This window comes from Asterias amurensis, chromosome 22 (genome assembly GCF_032118995.1).
Source record: "Asterias amurensis chromosome 22, ASM3211899v1".
Lineage (NCBI taxonomy): Eukaryota > Metazoa > Echinodermata > Asteroidea > Forcipulatida > Asteriidae > Asterias > Asterias amurensis.
The window spans coordinates 5,110,888-5,133,605 of record NC_092669.1 but is presented as its reverse complement, the minus strand read 5'-3'; the positions used below and the strand labels follow the sequence as shown (position 1 = coordinate 5,133,605).

General features: G+C 38.3%; 1 protein-coding gene across 1 annotated transcript; it reads right to left on the bottom strand.

The window, feature by feature from the left end:
* LOC139953909 (uncharacterized) lies at nucleotides 1–8,803 on the bottom strand. The gene is made up of 5 exons (XM_071953513.1): nucleotides 8,643–8,803; nucleotides 7,745–7,859; nucleotides 4,859–4,978; nucleotides 3,272–3,364; nucleotides 1–1,792 (listed from the first exon to the last, which is right to left on the bottom strand). Exons 1-5 carry the CDS (start codon nucleotides 8,715–8,717, stop codon nucleotides 1,623–1,625), a joined length of 573 nt encoding a protein of 190 aa, XP_071809614.1. The 5' UTR covers nucleotides 8,718–8,803; the 3' UTR covers nucleotides 1–1,622.
* Nucleotides 8,804–22,718: the final 13,915 nt, after the last annotated feature.

Genomic DNA, 22,718 nt, shown 5'->3' with positions numbered 1-22,718 from the left:
TCATTTTTATTTAGGCTACTTTGTTACTGAGACGATGTAAAGTACACATAAGAAAACTCTACAAAGTTTTAAAAAGATTCAGTCCACTTTGGTTTATCCTTCAGTATCACTTTTTTTAAAGAAAAAAATCAAAGTTGTGAAATCTTTTGAACCTTGTAAAGTTAGGCACTACTTAAATCTTGAACAAAACAGTTTAGAAGCTGTGGAAGACAAAATTACTATAAGCATGCGGAGGATTTGTCTTTTTAAACCGCTTAGCTCGAGTGTTCTACAATTATAACTAGGTAAGCGTCTTTTAGTTATGATTATTGTTATAATCAAATCAACCGAATGCGAAGAATAATCGATTTAAAACACATGATACTTGTCTGATGAATCACTATACTCTTTTTTCAGGTCCCAGGATTACCAACCAAATTTCCACGTGATTTTCATGACAAGCAAACAGCTGAATGTCAGTCAACAAGCAAAATGCAGGCTTTATGAAAGGCTTTATGAAAGTGGGCCTAGATCAGAACTGACAGAGGATTTTTCCTCAGATTCTGGGTCAGTTTGACCCATTTCTGGGTCACTTTGATACAAACTACGGGTAAAACTGACCCGAATTTATGACTTAAAGGGACCTGGATTTCAGGCTGGTCAAGTCTGTGTGCTTGTGGCTCAATTCCACTACTGTGTGCAGAGGAGGGTTTAGATATTTTTAAAATAATTGTAATATTTATTCGTGGAAGAGAAATTAAAGAACCCATAATGGTCACCACCATTGCTTAATTTAATTACTTAATCGAGATACAATAATAATTGTAAGCAATATCTTGTCCAAAGTATACACGTTTAGAGTTAATTATCACTAGATCAAGATCCGCGGTTTTGGTGGATTGTTCACGGGTGTGGGGGTGTTATGCTTAGTACTTTATATTTGTATCAATTTAAACTGTAAGATGGTGCACATAACATTACACTCATTTTAAAGAGTTTAAACACATAATGTCGTACTAACTTTTTAAATGAACGTGTTTATCATGATTTTGACACCTGCCCAAAATGGTTTGTACAAACACATACAAGAATATAAACCAATGGGTACAAAACTTCAGCAAAGGACACCTTGTTAGTAATTGTCGAAGACCAGTATTCTCTAAATTAATAACAAACCTTTGAAAATTTAAGCTCAATTGGTCCTTCAAGTTGTGAGAAGACGAAGAAAGAAAAAAGCACAATATTGTCGCAAAGGTTGTGTGCTTTCAAATGCCTGAATTTGAGACCTCAGCCGAGATCTCGAATTCGAATCAATTCAACCTCTTTCTCAAAAACTACGTGACTTCAGAGGGAGCCGGTTCTCACAATTGTTTTATACCATGACCAACAGCTGCTCTCCATTGCTCGTAACCAAGTAAGTTTTTATGCTAACAATTATTTTGAGTAATTGCCAACAGTGTTCACTGCTTTTACGCTTATACAAATATGTTGACAATCTGTTTTCAGAGTGTAATATAGGCCTGTACGTATTCTTTCGATAGCTAGTGATAATTAAAACGTCATCCGTCGTGAGGGAAAAACACTGGTTATTATTATTATTTTTATTAATGTTATTATTAGTATAATAATTGTTTTTATTATGTTTAGATGTCGACGCATCCAAGGTTCAAGTTCGCAACGTCGATAAACGCGACCCTGCCTACAATACCGAAGCATGCGTGAAAGTTGCTACCACTTATGTTGATGTCTGAAATTTTCAGACATACGGTCAGGAACCTCGCAACACCGAGGCATATATATGGCGGATTCACAGCTAGTAGAGTAAAACAAAAAGGGAAACAAAATTAATTTAAAACACTGGGTGAATTCCCTATAACGCGTGCGATTAGCTTCCCCCAGTATACCGGGGTTTACACTCGTGATAGCCACAGAGACCCCGCTCGTGAGCTGGGTATGTGGTAGTCTTGGCCCAATACGTAAGTGCTCCATATTGGATAGTGTACTACGCTCCTGAGCTGGGTCTGTGGTACACTGGTCCCAAGACTGATACTTGCTTTTCAAAACCAGCAATTTTGTGTGACACAATTAATTGGACGAACGTGCAGTCACGTAAGCATTCACTGGGTGCGTTCGTTAAGCTTCCCTGGGTCGACCCCGCAGTGCTCACTCAGGTGAGCCCCTGACAAAAGCTAATCGAACGATCACACTCGCCCTCTCGTGGTGACGGTATGTATCTCAGGTCACCCCCAAGTGACCCACTCCACAAGCAGGGCGTGGGGGCTGACCCGGGTGAGCCCCGTCAAAGCTATTCGAACGTACCGGGGCAGACCTGGGTCGACCCAGGGAAGCTAAACGAACGCACCCTGTGTCTGTGTTTTTATTGGTCGGAGGTGTGACGTTTGACAGCTGCACTGACAGTCGTCTGCATGAATGTAGGTGAAAGGTGAAGATGGACGAGGATTGACCTATAGGCTAGAGGCCACTCTCACGAGCCTCGAAGTGTGACGTCATAGGTCAGGCTAGGTCTGGAGTGCAGTTTCGACCCCAACCAAATCCCAACCGAGTCAACAAGTCGGTTACCGGTTGGTCTGCTGAACAGCATCGTCACCGCGTCTCAACCGAGACGCGAAAACGCTCAACCGATGACCATATCTATGCCGATGACCAATGTTTCTGGTTGGGGTCGTCAAAACGCACTCATGTGGTGACTGACATCGGGAGAGACACGAGTATCACGTGTAAGCTAATCGAGCGCAAGGTCACATACGCAGTTTTGAGCATGCGCATATTACCGAGAATAATGGTAAGTCTGCTGCCACCTAGTGTCCCAAAAAGTCTCATTGGAAAGGAAAATAACGTGTAAACTCAATGGGGGACTTTAGAAAGCTGGAGGGTGAAATTCAATTGTTTACGTAGGTCTGGGTATGCGCACATTACAGAGCACGATGTATTAAAGGGACACGTTGTCTTGGGTCGGACGAGTTGGTCTATAAAAAGCGTTTGCAACCGTTTGTTATAAAATGCGTTATTATGGGTAGGAAGGTGTTGTAATAGATAACTATCCCCACAAACACGCCTCGAAATTGCGTGGTTTTCCTTTTACTTTGCGAACTAACACAGTCGGCCATTTGATGCGAGTCCAACCGGCCGACCGTGTTAGTTGATGAGGTAAAAGGAAAATCGTACAATTTCGAGGCGTGTTTGTGTAGGATAGAAGGATAGATGCCAGATTTGATTTTTTTTTTTATTAAGGGTCAATAATGGGGCAAACAAGACAAGATTCTTGGCTTACCCGACACCTCCTGATCGACGATGGTGTCCCCGTTGACTTTCAGGGTGATATGAACGCCGTAGTTCTCTGGGAGGTAGTCCACAATCAGCTCAGCTGAAAAAAAAAGATAATATTATTAGCAAATTTTATTTAACATCCAAGCAGATCCTTGCCATTTGATTGGAGGAATGTCCATCACGTGATAGCAAATAAAGTACCACTGCACGCTGAATCACTCACCATGCTTTTTCGTTCCATCCGAAAAAGCTGAATAAAAACATCACTGCGTGCGTGGCGTGCGCGTGTCTTTGGTAACGCAGTAGTGTTACTGCAAGGCAGCAAAAAAAAATTACTACCACTCGGCTTCTGCGTGTCTCAAAATAGCTGTACAGAACGCGCATTGTGACTGTTGAATCCAACAGGCCGACCTAAAGAGAAACGGGTGTAATTTCACAATTAAAATTTGTAGAATCTTCCAATCAAAATGACAAAGATCTACTTTGATGTTATTTAAAACAAATAACGAATGTTTTTCATTCGTGCAATGGTGCAAATATGTTCATTCGTTGAAAGCTTGAATATTCCATTCAACTCGGCTCCGCCTAGTTGAATTGAAATATTCCATCTTTCAACCCATGAACGTATTCGCACCATTGCACTCATAAACATTCATTTTGTGTATAATACTTTACTGAAAATACAAAAATTAAACGGTGTTGGTGTTTGTCACCCTCCCCTCTATAGACTTGATTCAAGTCTTAGATCGCGGTTATTCTTCTGCATCTCAGCCACAAAAACGCGCCCCTCCTTCACTGACTCCCAGCATTTCGATAATACCCAATGGTCAACTTAGCACACATGGCGTGATATGGAGCGCCAATGTATCATTGAGCGCAGTAATTAGATTTGGGTATAACTAATTGCTGACAAACTTCTTGAATTTGCATATCAAGTCAGACTCTGGTGAAGTTTTTGGGAGCATTCCATGGTCTGGAGAGCAATCATGAAAAAAGGTGCGACTTGCAGACTTGAGAATCATTGACGGGGTTTGGTTCCGTGATACAACTATAGTGTCTTTAGAACGCATCTTTGGGTGCGTTCGTTTAGCTCCCCTGGGTCGACCCCGGTGCGTGGCGTTTTTTTGTTACCAGGATGAACGTGGGTAATTATCTGCACACACTCGTCCTGGGAAACAAACTCGCCACACACCGGGGTCGACTCAGGGAAGCTAAACGAACGCAACCATTGTTTCAGACTTGTTCTTCCTTCCTGATCATGCTTCAGCTGAAGTCTTTATTATTTGAATGGCAATTACCTCTATCTGAAAACTACGTTACTTCAGAGGGAGCCGTTTCTCACAATGTTTTGTACTATCAACAGCTGTTCACTGCTCGTTACCAAGTTAGTTTTGCTGCTAAAAAGTATTGTGAGTCATTACCAATAGTATCCGCATGCCTATAATCAATCAGTATAATTTGAATCAAGTTTTTTTTTCATTCACTCTATCTCAATGGCATCGATCTGAGTGCTGCACTGCATAACAAACCATATTAAGGGGCATGTACAATTACTAATAAATACAATTAAAAGAAATCAGCAGACTATTACCGTTGACATCGAAAGTCTTTGACCAAAACCCTAGGTCTATTGGAACGGAAATGGATCCTGTGCAGGTCCCGACATCTCCCGTCACTGAACACTGTCCGTCGGCAGAGACTGCTGGCTTATCTGGATTTGCAGAATAGACACAAATAAATATTAAAGGAACAATAATACTAATTAGTACTAATCATAGTTGTGGCTTCTTATATAGCGCACATGTACGTCACTCAGTGACGCTCCTGCCGTCGATTTCACAAAACTCTTCATAACTTAAGACTAATCTTAGGACTTAAGACGAGTTCCAACCCTGCACTGTAACATGCAGACCTTAAGATTAATCCTAAGTTAGGACGAGTTACTCGTCCTAACTCGAGATAAGACGAGTCCTAACTCTTTGTGAAATCGACGGCTGGCGCTGATCAGTATTTCCTGCAAGATGTGGGACTACGTTTGAATTATGAGACCTAACTCTGATAGCGCCATGTAATACTTTTACAAGGTGCTGTGGCGCAATTGGTGCCGATCGGACAAGGAACACCGGGCGAACTCCTTCTCTTTTCGATAAGTGCACTGGGTAATTTTACATTCGTGACATAACACATGGGACCAACGGCTTAACGTCCCATCCGAAGGACGAAGCAATGTGTCACGGCTGGGGATTCGCACCCACACTCTGCTGATCAGAAACACAAGAGTTTGCATTCGGTGCTCTTTTAAAACCGTTCGTCCACGACACTTCCACGTTACAGAATTGGTAAGAAACACAAATCGTGAAGATCACAGATTAACATAAAAACTTACATGGTCTAATGATGATTATAGTAGAAAAACATCCCATGAAATATTATTGTCTTAAATGTCATATCTGTTGAGAAATAACTAATCTTATTTCGTGTTTTCGAGTCTATCGCTCAGCGAGCGTTGTATTCATTTTTCTTTTTGCATCGTCGTCATGCAAAAATAGGAATCGGCTTTTCACTATTTTCTCGGGACCCAGATGGCCGATCGATTTCAAAATATTTATATATGATTTGGTGGATTACATAAAGCGTTACAATAGCAAGTGTTTTGTCAGCAAAACCAATTCTGTAATGTTCCTTTAAATGTCTTGGATCGGTCGAGTACTTAAACTGGCAAACCTGTAGAAGTTTGCGATCGATCGGCCATCTGGGTCATTAGAAAAATATAGTAAAAAAAAAAACGATTGACGCAAAAACAACAAATCACAAGCTCACTGAGAGATAAAATCCAAACGCGAGATTAGATTATTTATTTCTCATAATTATGACATTTCAGACGGATATATATTTCACAGGATATTTTCAAATATTAGGTCTATCATCATTATTAGATTGTTGCTTCTTAGCAATTCTGCAACGTTCCTAAACGAAATAAATAAGTAAATAGGAACAGAGAGACTGTTTAATTGGGACTTGATTGTCTAAACAAAATTAACTCTTTACAAGTTAAAACAACAGTTCGAATTGAGTACAAACATCAAAAGACAAATGCAGTGAATAAACCAAAAATAAATAATTTAGGTATAGGACAAATTTTCAATTTGGGACTTGATTGGCTAAACATAATAAACTAATCACAATTTAAAACAACAATTAAAATTGAGAACAAACATCAACACGACAGTAAAAAAAAATACAAAACAGTAGTTAATTAAAGTAGATTATGAACTACAGAATTATGCAGTTGTCTTTATACTTCGATTCCAGTTTTTCTGGAAACTTCGGAGATCATTACATGCTTTACGGTAAAAAAAAAAATGAGTTACTTTGCGATGTTGCCAAAGATACAAAATTGTTATACAATTCAAAAAGGAGATTGCACTGAAACATTTCAAAATCACCCAAAAGAAAACATTTAAAGGAACACGTTGCCTTGGATCGGTCGAGTTGGTCTTTGAAAAGCGTTTGTAACCGTTTTTTATAAAATGCATATGGGTAGAAAGATGTTATAAAAGTAGAATACAATGATCTACACAAATTTGCCTCGAAATTGCGTGGTTTTCCTTTTACCTCGTCGACTAATACGTCGGCCATTTATGGGGGTCAAAATTTTGACTCCCATAAATGGCCGACCATGTTAGTTCGCACAGTAGAAGGAAAACCACGCAATTTGCAATTTGGATCATTGTATTCTACTTTTAAAACATCTTTCCAACCATATGCATTTTATAAAAAACGGTTACAAACGCTTCCGTTTTGACCAACTCGTCCGATCCAAGGCAACGTGTTCCTTTAAACACAAGCAAATCCAGATTATTGAAGAACAATGAAACACCGTATTAATAGGAGAAAGGGACAGCAAGTTAAAAACAACAACCATAGAATGGACTAAAAACCATCAAACACCCAAACTGAACTGGTACAGAGAGCAACTTTTCAAACAATGGAGAAACAAAATGAAATTCAGCAAAGCTCACGACTTGCCATTTTTCGTTCAAGTAGGTCTTTAAAGGCATTGGACACTATTGGTAATTCTCAAAGACTAAACTCCACAGTTGGTGTATCTCAACATATGCATACAAAAACTAACCTGTGAAAATTTGAGCTCAATCGGTCATCCAAGTTGCGAGATAATAATGAAAGAAAAAACACCCTTGTCACGCGAAGTTGTGTGCGTTTAGATGGTTGATTTCGAGACCTCAAGTTCTAAATCTGAGGTCTCGAAATCAAATTCATGGAAAATTACTTCTTTCTCGAAAACTACGGCACTTCAGACGGAGCCGTTTCTCATAATGTTTTATACCATCAACCTCTCCCCATTACTCGTCACCAAGTAAGGTTTTATGCTAATAATTATTTTGAGTAATTACCAATAGTGTCCACTGCCTTTAAAGACAGAAAGAAAGAAATATACACCAAAGACGTCACTTACACAAAGCAGCATCCGAGCTCAAACCGTACATGCTGGCCTTCTTCGCAACCGACACCATCTTCAAGAAGAACTCCTTTTCCTCGGCAGTCATCTCCACCCTTCCGATGTCTTTGATCTACAAACAGTCAAAGTCATCCTCATCATTAACAATTCCCCAGACGTGACACTTGTTTCCTTTAAGACGCCTTTGGTAAACAGTCTTCTCACTTAGTGAGTCTCAACATAATTAGATGCATAAATGACAAAACTGTGAACATTTGAACTCAATTATTGGTCGTCGAAGATGCAAGATAATAATGGAAGAAAAAATACCGTTGTCACGCGAAGTTACGTGCTTTCAGATGCTTGATTTCTGGGCTTCAAAATTTAATTCTGAGGTCTCGAAATAAAATTCAAACATTTTGGGTTTAGTGGAAATGATTCTTCAGAGGGAACCGTTTCTCATAATGTTTTATACTATCAACAGCTCTCCATTGTTCGTTAACCGAGTCAGTGTTTAAATTGTTAATTATTTTGAGTAATTACCAATTGTGTCCATGGGTCGATTTAACAAAGAGTTAGAAAGAGATATTAAAACGTATGGCTAGTCTTAGGTTAGGACGAGTAACTCGTCCTAACTCGAGATAAGGAAAGTCTTAACTCTTTGTGAATCCAACCCACAGCCCTTAGGACAAAATGGGGGAGGGGGGGGGGGTAAAGCAAAGAGTCTCAGGGCTTAATCATTTAGCAAATTTTCTGTCACAGGTAAGTTTGTTTGTGTGTACATTCGTATGCAACAATCAAATAGTTCAAAAACCAAAGGAAGAATATTCACACCGAGTAGAATAGGGGCCAAATAATTTGGCACATGTCTGAAACAATATTAGGCCCTAAATAAAATGAAAACAAAATGACAAACCTGTACGGACTTGGCAGTCACAGCGACGGCACACATGCCCAGCACGAAGGCAAACTTCAAGAACCCACTCATCATGATGGGATAGGAATCTTCTGAATCGAAGGTAGAACTCGAAAACTGATTTCAAAAACCACTTTGGTCAAGTTGGTGTATGATTTGTCAGCGTGGACGGTGCACTTTATAAAGGCTTGATGTATCGAGGGTGAGGGTATGGGTTTGCTTGGTAACTTCCTGGTATTTGGTTTGTTCTTATGTGTTTTTTTTTTTTTTTTTTTTTTTTTTTTTTTTTTTAATTTAGAGGCAGCTAAGTGGTGGAAAGTGGTTTGATTTATTGTTTTGTTTTGTTTTGTTTTGTTTTGTTTAAGGGCATTTTATAATATACAATAAAATACATAAACCATAACCCGCATCTGATTTCATAGCCGGATCTTATTCATGTTTTATTGCCCGAACATGTTGATATTTTATTCATTGTTTCTCATTAAAAAAAAAATGATCCAGGGGTTGTTATTGTAATGACAGCTTTTTATTTGATTTTGCTGAAAGTCGTCATGGCCCAATTTCATGGCTCCCTGCCGAATTCTGTGCTTACGGTCACCATTCTCAGCTTGAACGGCAAGCGACAAATTTCTACGCAAGACTCTTGATATTACTATGATAATATCGAAGTCTTAAAGACACTGGACACTACTGGTAATTGTCAAAGACCAGTCTTCTCACATTGTGTATCTCAACACAGGCACAAAATAACAAACCTGTGAAAATTTGAGTTCAATTGATGGCCGAAGTTGCGAGATAACTATCAAAGAAAAAACACCCTTGTCACACGAAGTTGTGTGCTTTGATTTCGAGACCTCAAAATCTAATTCCGAGGTCTCGAAATCAAGTTTTGTGGTAAAATTACTTCCTTCTCGAAAACTATACGTCACTTCATATGGATCCGTTTCTCACAATGTTTTTTACTAACAATCTCTCCCCATTACTCGCTACCAAGGTTTATGCTAATAATTCATTTAAGTATTTTTTTACTTACTAAATTAAGAGCAACAAAACACACTCTTTACATTTCGAGTTGTCCGTCATATGGCTTTTTAAAAACAGTGGTGATTATTTAACTCTGTTAAAGGGGTCCTACTCCAGGACAGAGTGAAAAATCACCCCAAAAGATGCCATACCGCATTCTAAAAGAGCGGAAGAACACTCGAAAAAGAGTCGTCTTCATATGGCTTTTAAAAGAGTGCCTTTTCACTCTTTTGCACTTAGAGAGTACCATTAATGTCAACTGCCTTTAATACCGAAGTCTTATAACAGCTTAAGCATCTACCAATAAAGGTAATCAAGGCGTTTAGTATATATTTATACGGAAGTTTGCATCATGATGCAGTTTGCTCTCTTTTCTTATCTTTTCTTATTTCCCTGCATTGTTTCCGAACAAATTAACATTTTTATAACCCAGTAGTCCATCCGTTCATCCTTTCAATTGTTTCTGACACAGAAACTTTGATTGGCTATACAAAACAAATTCAATAGTTTTTTTCTTGATCCTTCCATTAATCCATTTTCCCTCTTTTGTTCTTCTTCTTTAAAGGATTCGGGTACTTTTTCAAAATGTCCACAGATTTACATTAAACTTACAGGGTTTGGAGATGAAGAAGATGATAGTGGAAAGCTTCCCTTCGAATATTACTAACTAAGGTTGTGTAGTTTTTGAAAAATGAGTAAAACAAACCACAAAATCATTTTGGTCTCATGAGACCAAAATGATTTTAGCATGTAAAATCTCCTTAACCAGTTATGATATTATACCAAAACCATAGCATAACTGGTTAATACGTTTTTGCATGCTAAAACTGAGACGAAAATTATTACTTTTACTCATTTCTCAAAAACTACAGCACCTAAGTAAGTAAAATTTCAAGGGAAGCTTTCTACTATCATAATCTTCAAACTGTGTAAGTTTAATTTAAATCTGTGGACATTGTGTTTTTTTGTTAGTACAAAAAGTACATATACCCTTTAAATAGATATGTATTTGTTTGTACTTGTTTTTGCCCGTGAAGAAGGTCCGGTTTGGATCGAAAGCTAGCTAGGCCATTTACCCTACTCAATATATATACGGAAATATGTTATTCAAGTTGTGAATTCTGAGACCCAATTTATATGTAGCACCTTATAAGGGTTACAAGGTGCTACGGCGCATTCAGCAGCCACAGCAAGATACACCGGGGTGATGAACCCATTCTCTTTTCTAAAAGTGCACTTTTTTGTTAACGTTCTTTACACAACTCACGGGGCCAACGGCTTTACGTCCCATCCGAAAGACGAAGCAATGGTTAAGTTTCACGACTGGGACTCGAACCCACACTCTGCTGATCAGAAACGGATGTGTAATCATAGAAGGGGTACAACGTGGAGTATAGACGATGTGACCTGTGACGTCACATGTTTACAAAAGAGCCCGGAGTTCATGCATGCACGATTTGTACACAGCCTAATGAAATAAATCATAAAATCTTATATTTTATGGAGATTGCACTGTCTAATTCTTATCAACTTTTGATATGATGAAAGAGGGCACATCTCAAAACTTGTCCAGCTTTTTACTTTCATAATTCTTGGATTTATGTGGAAATTATGACACAAAATGTCAACTTTCCCATAGGACCTCTGTAGTATTGTGCCTGCCAGAATACTCAAAGAATGTACAGGGTCACACCTAAAGCCATTGACACTTTCGGTACAGAAAAAAAGGTTCACAGATTTACAAATAACTTACAGGGTTAATACAGAAGGTAATGGTGAAAGACTTCTCTTGAAATATTATTCCATGAAAAGCTTTACTTTTTGAGAAAACATTAAAATATCAATTCTCGATATCGAGAATTACGGATTTATTTTAAACACATGTCATGACACAGCGAAACGTGCGGAAACAAGGGTGTGGTTTCCCGTTATTTTCTCCTGACTCATGACCGATTGAGCCTAAATCTTCACAGGTTTGTTATTTTATATAGAAGTTGTGATACACGAAGTGTGAGCCTTTGACAATACTGTTTACCGAAAGTGTCCATTGGCTTTAAAGTAAGCCAAATACCCCGCTAACCCATGAAGTATACGCATGACGTATATATCTGCTTCCGACTCTTTGTTTACGGTAAGCAGAGCCATAAAATTGGACCCTGTCTTTTTCCCACCACTTGTAACAGTATGGTTTCGGGGGAAAAATGCGGGCAACCAAGGTCTGATGCGTGCTCAACGCCATAACTGCTGGTACGTTGAGTTCATAGCCACTTTTTTGTCTTCTCCCTCCCCCCCCCTTTTTCCACCTTAAAGACACCGGAATCCTTTGGTAATTGTCAAAGACCAGTCTTCTCACTTGTCGTATCTCAACATATCTCAACATATGCATTAAAATAACAAACCTGTGAAAAATTTGAGCTCAACCGGTGATTGAAGTTGCGATATAAAATATGACAGCAAAAACACCCTTGTCACACGAAGTTGTATGTTTCAGATGCTAGATTTCGAAACCTTAAAATTTAAAATCTGAGGTCTCGAAATCAAATTCGTGGAAAATTACTTCTTTCTCAAAAACTACGTTACTTTAGAGGGAGCCGTTTCTCACAATGTTTTATACTTATCAACAGGGGTTGCTCAGGGGTAGGGTTAAATCCCTGAGTTAACCCGGGGGTAACACGTTGTTCCTGTGAAAAAGAAGCTAGTGTGAACACAAGCGGGTTTAACTTAACCCAACTTTTGAGTCCACTGTGTTGAGACGCCCGCATGTTTTACCACATTTCCTGGGGGTTAAAAGTAAGTGTGAAACGACTGCGCATAATTATTCCTGAGAAAAAGTACTCCCGGGAGTTACCAAATTGGGATAGTGAGAACGGTTGCTTGGATGGCGTCGGGGTTAAAAACTCCCGGGAGTTTCCCGTGGAGTTTATTGCACGGGAAATGGCTCTGTAGAGTGAAAAGGGCTTTACCGTATAAAAACAAACGTACCCGCAATGCACGTACAAATAAAATACTATCAGCTTCACGTTGCATGCAGACGATCACGACCGAAAGCGCGCAGCTAACGAACATAATGAGGACAAATCAAAACATTAACATGGAATGTCACTTTTGCTCAAGTAAAGTCATGTCTCAGATTTTTTGCGCACGTCAAGCTCATCATTGCTCATCAGGTCAAGTCACAAGTCATCTTTACTCAAGTCGAGCCAAGTTACAAGTCATCTTTGCTCAAGTCGAGTCAAGTCGCGAGCCATCTTTGCTCAAGTCAGGGCGAGTCACAAGTCATCCTTGCTCAAGTCGAGCCAAGTCGCAAGCCATCTTTGCTCAAGTCAAGGCAAGTCACAAGTCATCCTTGCTCAAGTCGAGCCAAGTCACAAGGCATCTTTGCTCAAGTCGAGCCAAGTCACAAGGCATCTTTGCTCAAGTCGTAAAGTCATCTTTGCTCAAATCAAGTCAAGTCACAAGTCATCTTTGCTCAAGTCAAGTCAAGTCACAAGTCATCTTTGCTCAAGTCAAGTCGCAAGTTTGCTCAAGTCAAGTTAAGTCACAATTAAATCAAACTGGACAAGGCAGTTCACGTCCACAGTTAAAGCCATTATACACTTCCGGTAAACAGTATTGTCCAAGTCCCACACTTCGTGTATCACAAGTTATATATAAAATAACAATCATGTGGAAATTTAGGCTCAATCGGACATCGGAGTCGGGAGAAAATAACGGGAAAACCCACTCCTGTTTTCGCGCGTTTCGCCGTGTCATGACATGTGTTTATTACAAATCCGTAATTCTCGTTAACGAGAATTTATATTTTTTTACCGTTTTCTCAAAAAGTAAAGCATTTCATGCTTGGACTAATATTTCAAGAGAAGTCTTTCACCATTACCTTCTGTAAACCCTGTAAATTATTTGTAAATCTGTGAACTTTTTTTTTTTTTCTGTACCGAAAGGGTCCAATGGCTTTAATAGTGTAGACTAAGTCACAATTAAATAAAACAAGTCAAGGCAGTTCACGCCCACAGTTAGGCTACCCATCACATGTTTGCAACGTCCGGCCTTTAACAAGGCGACAGCAATTGAGCATGCACTCGAAAAGATTTAACGACTTGTCAACAAGTCTACTTCAGAGCAAATAAAATTATTTAACGACAAATGGCTACAAAGTCATCCTTGCTCAAGTCGAGCCAAGTCACAAGGCATCTTTGCTCAAGTCGAGCCAAGTCACAAGGCATCTTTGCTCAAGTCGTAAAGTCATCTTTGCTCAAATCAAGTCAAGTCACAAGTCATCTTTGCTCAAGTCAAGTCAAGTCACAAGTCATCTTTGCTCAAGTCAAGTCGCAAGTTTGCTCAAGTCAAGTTAAGTCACAATTAAATCAAACTGGACTAGGCAGTTCACGTCCACAGTTAAAGCCATTATACACTTCCGGTAAACAGTATTGTCCAAGTCCCACACTTCGTGTATCACAAGTTATATATAAAATAACAATCATGTGGAAATTTAGGCTCAATCGGACATCGGAGTCGGGAGAAAATAACGGGAAAACCCACTCCTGTTTTCGCGCGTTTCGCCGTGTCATGACATGTGTTTATTACAAATCCGTAATTCTCGTTAACGAGAATTTATATTTTTTTACCGTTTTCTCAAAAAGTAAAGCATTTCATGCTTGGACTAATATTTCAAGAGAAGTCTTTCACCATTACCTTCTGTAAACCCTGTAAATTATTTGTAAATCTGTGAACTTTTTTTTTTTTTTCTGTACCGAAAGGGTCCAATGGCTTTAATAGTGTAGACTAAGTCACAGTTAAATAAAACAAGTCAAGGCAGTTCACGCCCACAGTTAGGCTACCCATCACATGTTTGCAACGTCCGGCCTTTAACAAGGCGACAGCAATTGAGCATGCACTCGAAAAGATTTAACGACTTGTCAACAAGTCTACTTCAGAGCAAATAAAATTATTTAACGACAAATGGCTACAAAGTTAAGTGTACATTAACTGGTATATAGTTTGTTTAAGGTCGTTCATGCGTGTCGTGTAACCCGTGATCTTGTAGTCAGTGATGATTATTATACGGGTGGTTATACACACGTGATCTGAGGGCGCGCGTCATCATCAACTTGACCAATCAGGGTCGAGCGTATAGCAGTGACGATGATGAACTTTTTTTTCTTCAAAGTAATATGTACTGGTTTCAACAGAGTTCAGCGGTCACATATCCCTCCAATTCTCAATTAAAGATACTGGACACTATTGGTATTGTCAAAGACCAGTCTTCTCACTTGGTATATCTCAACATTATGCATACAATAACAAACCTGTGAAAATTTAAGCTCACTTGGTCGTCGAAGTTGCGAGATAATAATGCAAAACAAAAACACCCTTGTCACACAAAGTTGGGTGCGTTTAGATGGTTGATTTCGAGACCTCAAAATTAAAAATCTGAGGTCTCAAAATCAAATTCGTGGGAAACTTAATAAAAGAAGTTTATTAATGGAATATTGAAGACTATAGTAACCGTTGAAAAATAGTTGGATAGAATTTTACTTTTAATAAAATTTACATGGATTTTGTCTTTAGTGTGAAGAGGCCTCAGATACGAGGGCATACGTTTGGGGCGGAAACATGATTATTTTGAAGCTTTCTAACTCAAATCTCCCCACCCTTTTGAAATATCCCAACATTTGCATTAGATTATAAACATTGAATAATCTGGGCTCAACTGGTCATCGCAGTTGCAAAAAAAAAATACTAAAAAGACAGAAAAACAACTTGTTGCACAAATTATTTTGTGCTTTCAGATAGCCCCAAAAAGGCTTCGGGCCTGAAGTCTTTGTCAGATTAAAATTATTATGATTTGAAGACACTGGACACTATTGGTAATTGTCAAAGACTAGTCTTCACAGTTGGTGTATCTCAACATATGCATAAAGTAACAAACCTGTGAAAATCTCAATCGGTCGTCGAAGTTGCGAGACATTAATGAAAGAAAAAACACCCTTGTCGCACCATGGTCACACGAAGTTGTGTGCTTTCAGATGCTTGATTTCGAGACCTCAAGTTCTAAATCTGAGGTCTCGAAATCAAATTTGAGGAAAATTACTTCTTTCTCGAAAACTACGTCACTTCAGAGGGAGCCGTTTCTCACAAAGTTTTTTTTTTTTTTTACTATCAACCTCTCCCCATTTCTGGTAATCATGAAATTAAGGTTTTATGATAATAATTATTTGAGTAATTACCAGTAGTATCCACTGCTACTAAAAAATTTGACTCTCATAAATGGCCGACCGTGATAGTCGACGAGGTTAAAGGAAAACCGTGCAATTTCGAGGCATGTTTGTGTGGATTATTGTATTCTACTTTTACATCTTTCCACCCATATGCATTGAATAACAATGGTTGCGAACGCTTTTCAAAGACCAACTCGACCGATCCAAGGCAACGTGTTCCTTTAATGGGCTTTATAAACTATGAAAAAGTGTTAATGACCAACAAGTTTTTGTTTTAATAAAACACCAACGTATCATGTGAATACATAAATAAAAAAGTAAGAGTTTCATATTCGTGTTCTTTAACAATGCCTTTACAAAATTTGTATAAATGCCTACACTTGGTAATTTAAAGTGACCTCAAGTTTGAAGCAACTGCTAAAATTGTTATTGCTGCACTAAAGACGTCATTTGTAAGCTGGACCACTGGGAATCGCACCCAAAACGTGACCATCCGGTTTTCAAATTAAAGTTTCAGATGAAATGTTTATTGTGTACATAAATGATATGTATATGGGATTTAAACAACCGACTGGTTCCAAAAACCAAAGGTAACATTTGCCTTCAAAGGCAGTGGACACTATTGGTGATATGCTTAAAATAATTATTAGCATAAAACCGTACTTGGTAACGAGTAATAGGGAGAGGTTGATAGTATAAAACATTGTGAGAAACGGCTCCCTATGAAGTAACGTCGAGAAATCAAGCTTCTAAAAGCACACACCTTCGTGTGACAAGGGCGTTTTTTCTTTCATTGTTATCTCGCAACTTCGACGACCAATATTGAGCTCAAACTTTCACAGGTTTGTTATTTCATGCATATATTGAGGAACACCAAGTGAGAAGACTGGTCTTCGACAATTACCATTAGTTGTCACATAACCACGGGAGGTGGCTCCAAACAACAAATGTAAGAAAGACGAACAAGCCATGCACTCATGAAATAAATGAACAGTGAAAGAAACACTTCTAATTTACTATATACATCAATATTTAATTATGAAAGTCCTCATCGAACTCTATCAATCAAAATGTATGTCCAATATTCTTTGGCTCTAATTACAATTCCTTGATTCAAAAAAAATCTCCTCCAAAATTAAACCAAAATAATGTATCTATCCTTACTTCACCTAATTGAAACTTCAAATCTCAAAACGTTCTGAACTTCACTTCAACTTACTATCTTCAATGAAAATCAATAAAGAAAAACTATACTCTGTTCTCAAACTCCACAAACTTCTTCAAATGTCAATATAATAACTTGGGCTAGTAGAAACCCTCCACTTCACTTCAAATCTAAATTACGTCTTAGAAAAACTTCTTATCCCAACTTCTGCTCACAACTGTAGTGTAAAACAACTCCCTTAATTTCAAATAACAATTATTTCTTTCCAACTTCTTTTCACAACTGAAGAATAAAACAACTCCCTTAATCTCAAATAGCAAAGTTTCTTCCCAACTTCTTTTTCACAACTGGAGAATAAAACAACTCCCTTTTCTCAAATAGCAAAATTTCATTCCAACTTCTTTTTCACAACTGGAGAATAAAACAACTCCCTTTTCTCAAATAGCAAAATTTCTTTCCAACTTCTTTTTCATAACTGGAGAATAAAACAACTCCCTTTTCTCAAATAGCAAAATTTCTTTCCAACTTCTTTTTCACAACTGGAGAATAAAACAACTCCCTTTTCTCAAATAGCAAAATTTCTTTCCAACTTCTTTTTCATAACTGGAGAATAAAACAACTCCCTTAATCTCAAAATCAAAAATGTCTTCACCAAAATTGATGGCTATGGAAGAAGAAAATTATTCTCCCAAATGTTAAATGTGTAATGTCAGCAAATACAAAATTGCAATCCAACCTAGCTTTTACTGACTACCTACAAAAAGTGTCTTTACTCTCATGGAAGACAAAAATTACTTAATAAATTGTTCCCATCTTCCGATGATAAATATATATACAAGCATAGAGTTTTTTTGTATATACAGAACCAGTGTTCCAAAATTAGCGGGCTAGCTGTTCTTTCGACGGAATCCGTTCAGAGGATAAAAAGCTTGAAGCTATACCCAGTCTTCATTCTTGACGAAATTCCACAGTTCAAATGGTTAGCTCAATCATGGTTCATCCAGTGTAGGGTGGTAGGAAAATGGAGTATCCAGATTAATGTCTGTCGCAAACTGTTTAACCCGGAACCAGTGCCATGGTTAGGAGTTCCCTTTAAAACTTAAACGGTGTCTGCCTGTTATAGATTTCTGTTGAAACAGCAAAGTCTTCAGTTTGTCGCAATGATACAATTCATCAAACAAAATTCTGCATGAAGGTCCTGCAATATGTCTGACCTCCCTGATAGCAGATCTTGGAATGACTAACCAGACCCTAAACTAAGGCTGCAAGGAATTCTTAAACTCACCCAACCATGGCACCCACTCTACAGAACAATAGTCACCTCTCAATGCACACACATACACCCTACATCAGCCCACTCATGTCTTCCCAAATAAGGACTTGTTCACTCAACTGTAGTTCACTGACTGCATCACAGAACTAAATGAATATTCATTGGATCTCTAAACTCTTGACCAATAAAATAAATGAGGGAAATATAAAAAATACATATGGTTATTTACAATACTAGATCACTTGTGACAGTAGTGTCCAGTGTCTTTAAAGGCAATGGGCTCTTTTGGTAAATACTCAAAATAATTGATAGCATGAAAAATGTATCGTTAACAAGCAATGGAGCTGAGAGCTGTTTGTAGTATAAAACATTGTGAGGAATGGCTCCCTCTGAACAAGTTTTTGAGAAAGAAGTTATTGCTCACTAAAATATTTGATGTGAATTTGAGACCTCATAAGCTGAGGTCTCGAAATCAAGCATCTGAAAGCACACAACTTGTGCGACAAATGTGATTTTTTCTTCCATTATTCTCTCGCCGCTAGTTCGACGACCAATAGGGGACTTTCGGGACGCTTGGTGGCAGCAGACTTACCAGGTAAAATCCATTGTTCTCGGTAAGAGTTCTCCATAGAGTTAGGCCGTGTCCGAAACGACGACTTCGGCTACAGCTACGTCTAGATCAGCGCGTCTACCAGTGTTGAAGAATAGGCAGACGCGCGCGATCTAGCCGTAGCTGTAGCCGAAGTCGCCGTTTCGGACACGGCCTTATAGAACTAGAGGGCGCACGAGTGATGCTTCGTGCACAAACGCCACGGGACCGCAAGATGACAAGCGCGTCATTCTGCACGCGCGTTGAACATGAAATACACGTTTGAGGTTTTATTTATTGAACGCTCACGCGATGCTGTTTGTTCAACTTACAAAATGGCCGCACAAACACACTCTGTGAGATAGCTGTTTTGTCAACTTAGAAAATGGCCGCCTGCTCTCGCATACCGGGGCGCGTTTATAGGCCAGTGCGCGCTCTAGTTCTTATATATAATTCTATGGCGAAAACCCATCAACACAATAGACTGTGCAAGTCTCGCGCGGATTTGAACTTCCGGGACCATTGTGGTCCCAACCTATTGGAGGTTTACGTTGGGGAGATTTTGTTTCGTCCATTACTTTAGTTTAATGTAGTTTATGACCATAAAAATGACATATGTTGTTAAAAATGTAATACTAATTAACATCATACATAAAAGTAAAAATAAAGTCAACATAATAACGATGAAAAACCGATATTTAAACTTGACCTCAGGTCAGGTTACTTGGTAAAAATTAAGAATTTGTGCCCATCTCCGATCACGAAACTTACGCAGACGCTTGTTTTGGCCGCGCCGGGTGAAAAGCCTTTTCATTGGTCGCTTAGGCGTCGGCTTCCTCTTTAAAATGCGTCACGCGTTTATCTAACGCCCTTGCGACCATCGTGCGTCCGTGTATGAACCAGCTTTCAGTAGTTTCACATTCGGGCGTAGATTTACAAAAGGGGCTTCAAAACATTTCAGATCAAACAAACATCCTTGTCCCAGAGTTTTACTTTTGTCTATACATAGACTTTAACCGATAATTGTGTACTTGGTTAAAAAGCTAAACTAATTTAAACAAGCTCTTATGAATATTTTTGTTGTTCAGATTCGGCATTAAAAAAAATTAAAGCAAAGATTTGATTCATACAAAAATTAAGTTCTTCAGTTGTCGTGTTTTCTCGCTCCGGTGCGCGCGAGACTTGCACAGTCTATACACACACCCTTCTCTGCAAGGACCTACCTTGTGTTATTGATCTGTTATTGAATGATTCCATACATGTGCACAGTGATAATGGAAATGCCAAGGTTGGAAATATCAGTCGATTTTAATTGCCTCCAAATTTGGTTAAGATAGGTTTAAAGACACTGGACACTATTGGTTATTGTCAAAGACTAGTCTTCTCGCTCGTAGTACCTCAACATTTTGGCACAAAATAACAATCTTGTGAAAATTTGAGCTCATTTGGTCGTCCAAGTTGCGAATAATATTGAAAAAAAAAAAAAAAAACATTCTTTTCACACGAAGTTGTGTGCTTCCTAATGCTTGATTCCGAGAGCTCAAATCATCAATCTGAGATCTCGAAATCAAATTCGTGGAAAAATACTTCTTTCTCGAAAACTACGTTACTTCACAATGTTTTATACTGTCAACATCTCCCCGTTACTCGTTACCAAGAGAGGTTTTATGCTATTTTTTATTTTTTTTTCATTTTTTTATTTGTTGTAATTACCAATAGCGTCCACTGCCTTTAAGGATTCTTAAAGCAAAGAACGTATAATTACGCTCTGGTATGATTAAATCAAACTGGTACAATTAAATCAAACTGGACAAGGCAGTTCACGTCCACAGTTAAAGCCATTATACACTTCCGGTAAACAGTATTGTCCAAGTCCCACACTTCGTGTATCACAAGTTATATATAAAATAACAATCATGTGGAAATTTAGGCTCAATCGGACATCGGAGTCGGGAGAAAATAACGGGAAAACCCACTCCTGTTTTCGCGCGTTTCGCCGTGTCATGACATGTGTTTATTACAAATCCGTAATTCTCGTTAACGAGAATTTATATTTTTTTACCGTTTTCTCAAAAAGTAAAGCATTTCATGCTTGGACTAATATTTCAAGAGAAGTCTTTCACCATTACCTTCTGTAAACCCTGTAAATTATTTGTAAATCTGTGAACTTTTTTTTTTTTTTCTGTACCGAAAGGGTCCAATGGCTTTAATAGTGTAGACTAAGTCACAGTTAAATAAAACAAGTCAAGGCAGTTCACGCCCACAGTTAGGCTACCCATCACATGTTTGCAACGTCCGGCCTTTAACAAGGCGACAGCAATTGAGCATGCACTCGAAAAGATTTAACGACTTGTCAACAAGTCTACTTCAGAGCAAATAAAATTATTTAACGACAAATGGCTACAAAGTTAAGTGTACATTAACTGGTATATAGTTTGTTTAAGGTCGTTCATGCGTGTCGTGTAACCCGTGATCTTGTAGTCAGTGATGATTATTATACGGGTGGTTATACACACGTGATCTGAGGGCGCGCGTCATCATCAACTTGACCAATCAGGGTCGAGCGTATAGCAGTGACGATGATGAACTTTTTTTTCTTCAAAGTAATATGTACTGGTTTCAACAGAGTTCAGCGGTCACATATCCCTCCAATTCTCAATTAAAGATACTGGACACTATTGGTATTGTCAAAGACCAGTCTTCTCACTTGGTATATCTCAACATTATGCATACAATAACAAACCTGTGAAAATTTAAGCTCACTTGGTCGTCGAAGTTGCGAGATAATAATGCAAAACAAAAACACCCTTGTCACACAAAGTTGGGTGCGTTTAGATGGTTGATTTCGAGACCTCAAAATTAAAAATCTGAGGTCTCAAAATCAAATTCGTGGGAAACTTAATAAAAGAAGTTTATTAATGGAATATTGAAGACTATAGTAACCGTTGAAAAATAGTTGGATAGAATTTTACTTTTAATAAAATTTACATGGATTTTGTCTTTAGTGTGAAGAGGCCTCAGATACGAGGGCATACGTTTGGGGCGGAAACATGATTATTTTGAAGCTTTCTAACTCAAATCTCCCCACCCTTTTGAAATATCCCAACATTTGCATTAGATTATAAACATTGAATAATCTGGGCTCAACTGGTCATCGCAGTTGCAAAAAAAAAATACTAAAAAGACAGAAAAACAACTTGTTGCACAAATTATTTTGTGCTTTCAGATAGCCCCAAAAAGGCTTCGGGCCTGAAGTCTTTGTCAGATTAAAATTATTATGATTTGAAGACACTGGACACTATTGGTAATTGTCAAAGACTAGTCTTCACAGTTGGTGTATCTCAACATATGCATAAAGTAACAAACCTGTGAAAATCTCAATCGGTCGTCGAAGTTGCGAGACATTAATGAAAGAAAAAACACCCTTGTCGCACCATGGTCACACGAAGTTGTGTGCTTTCAGATGCTTGATTTCGAGACCTCAAGTTCTAAATCTGAGGTCTCGAAATCAAATTTGAGGAAAATTACTTCTTTCTCGAAAACTACGTCACTTCAGAGGGAGCCGTTTCTCACAAAGTTTTTTTTTTTTTTTACTATCAACCTCTCCCCATTTCTGGTAATCATGAAATTAAGGTTTTATGATAATAATTATTTGAGTAATTACCAGTAGTATCCACTGCTACTAAAAAATTTGACTCTCATAAATGGCCGACCGTGATAGTCGACGAGGTTAAAGGAAAACCGTGCAATTTCGAGGCATGTTTGTGTGGATTATTGTATTCTACTTTTACATCTTTCCACCCATATG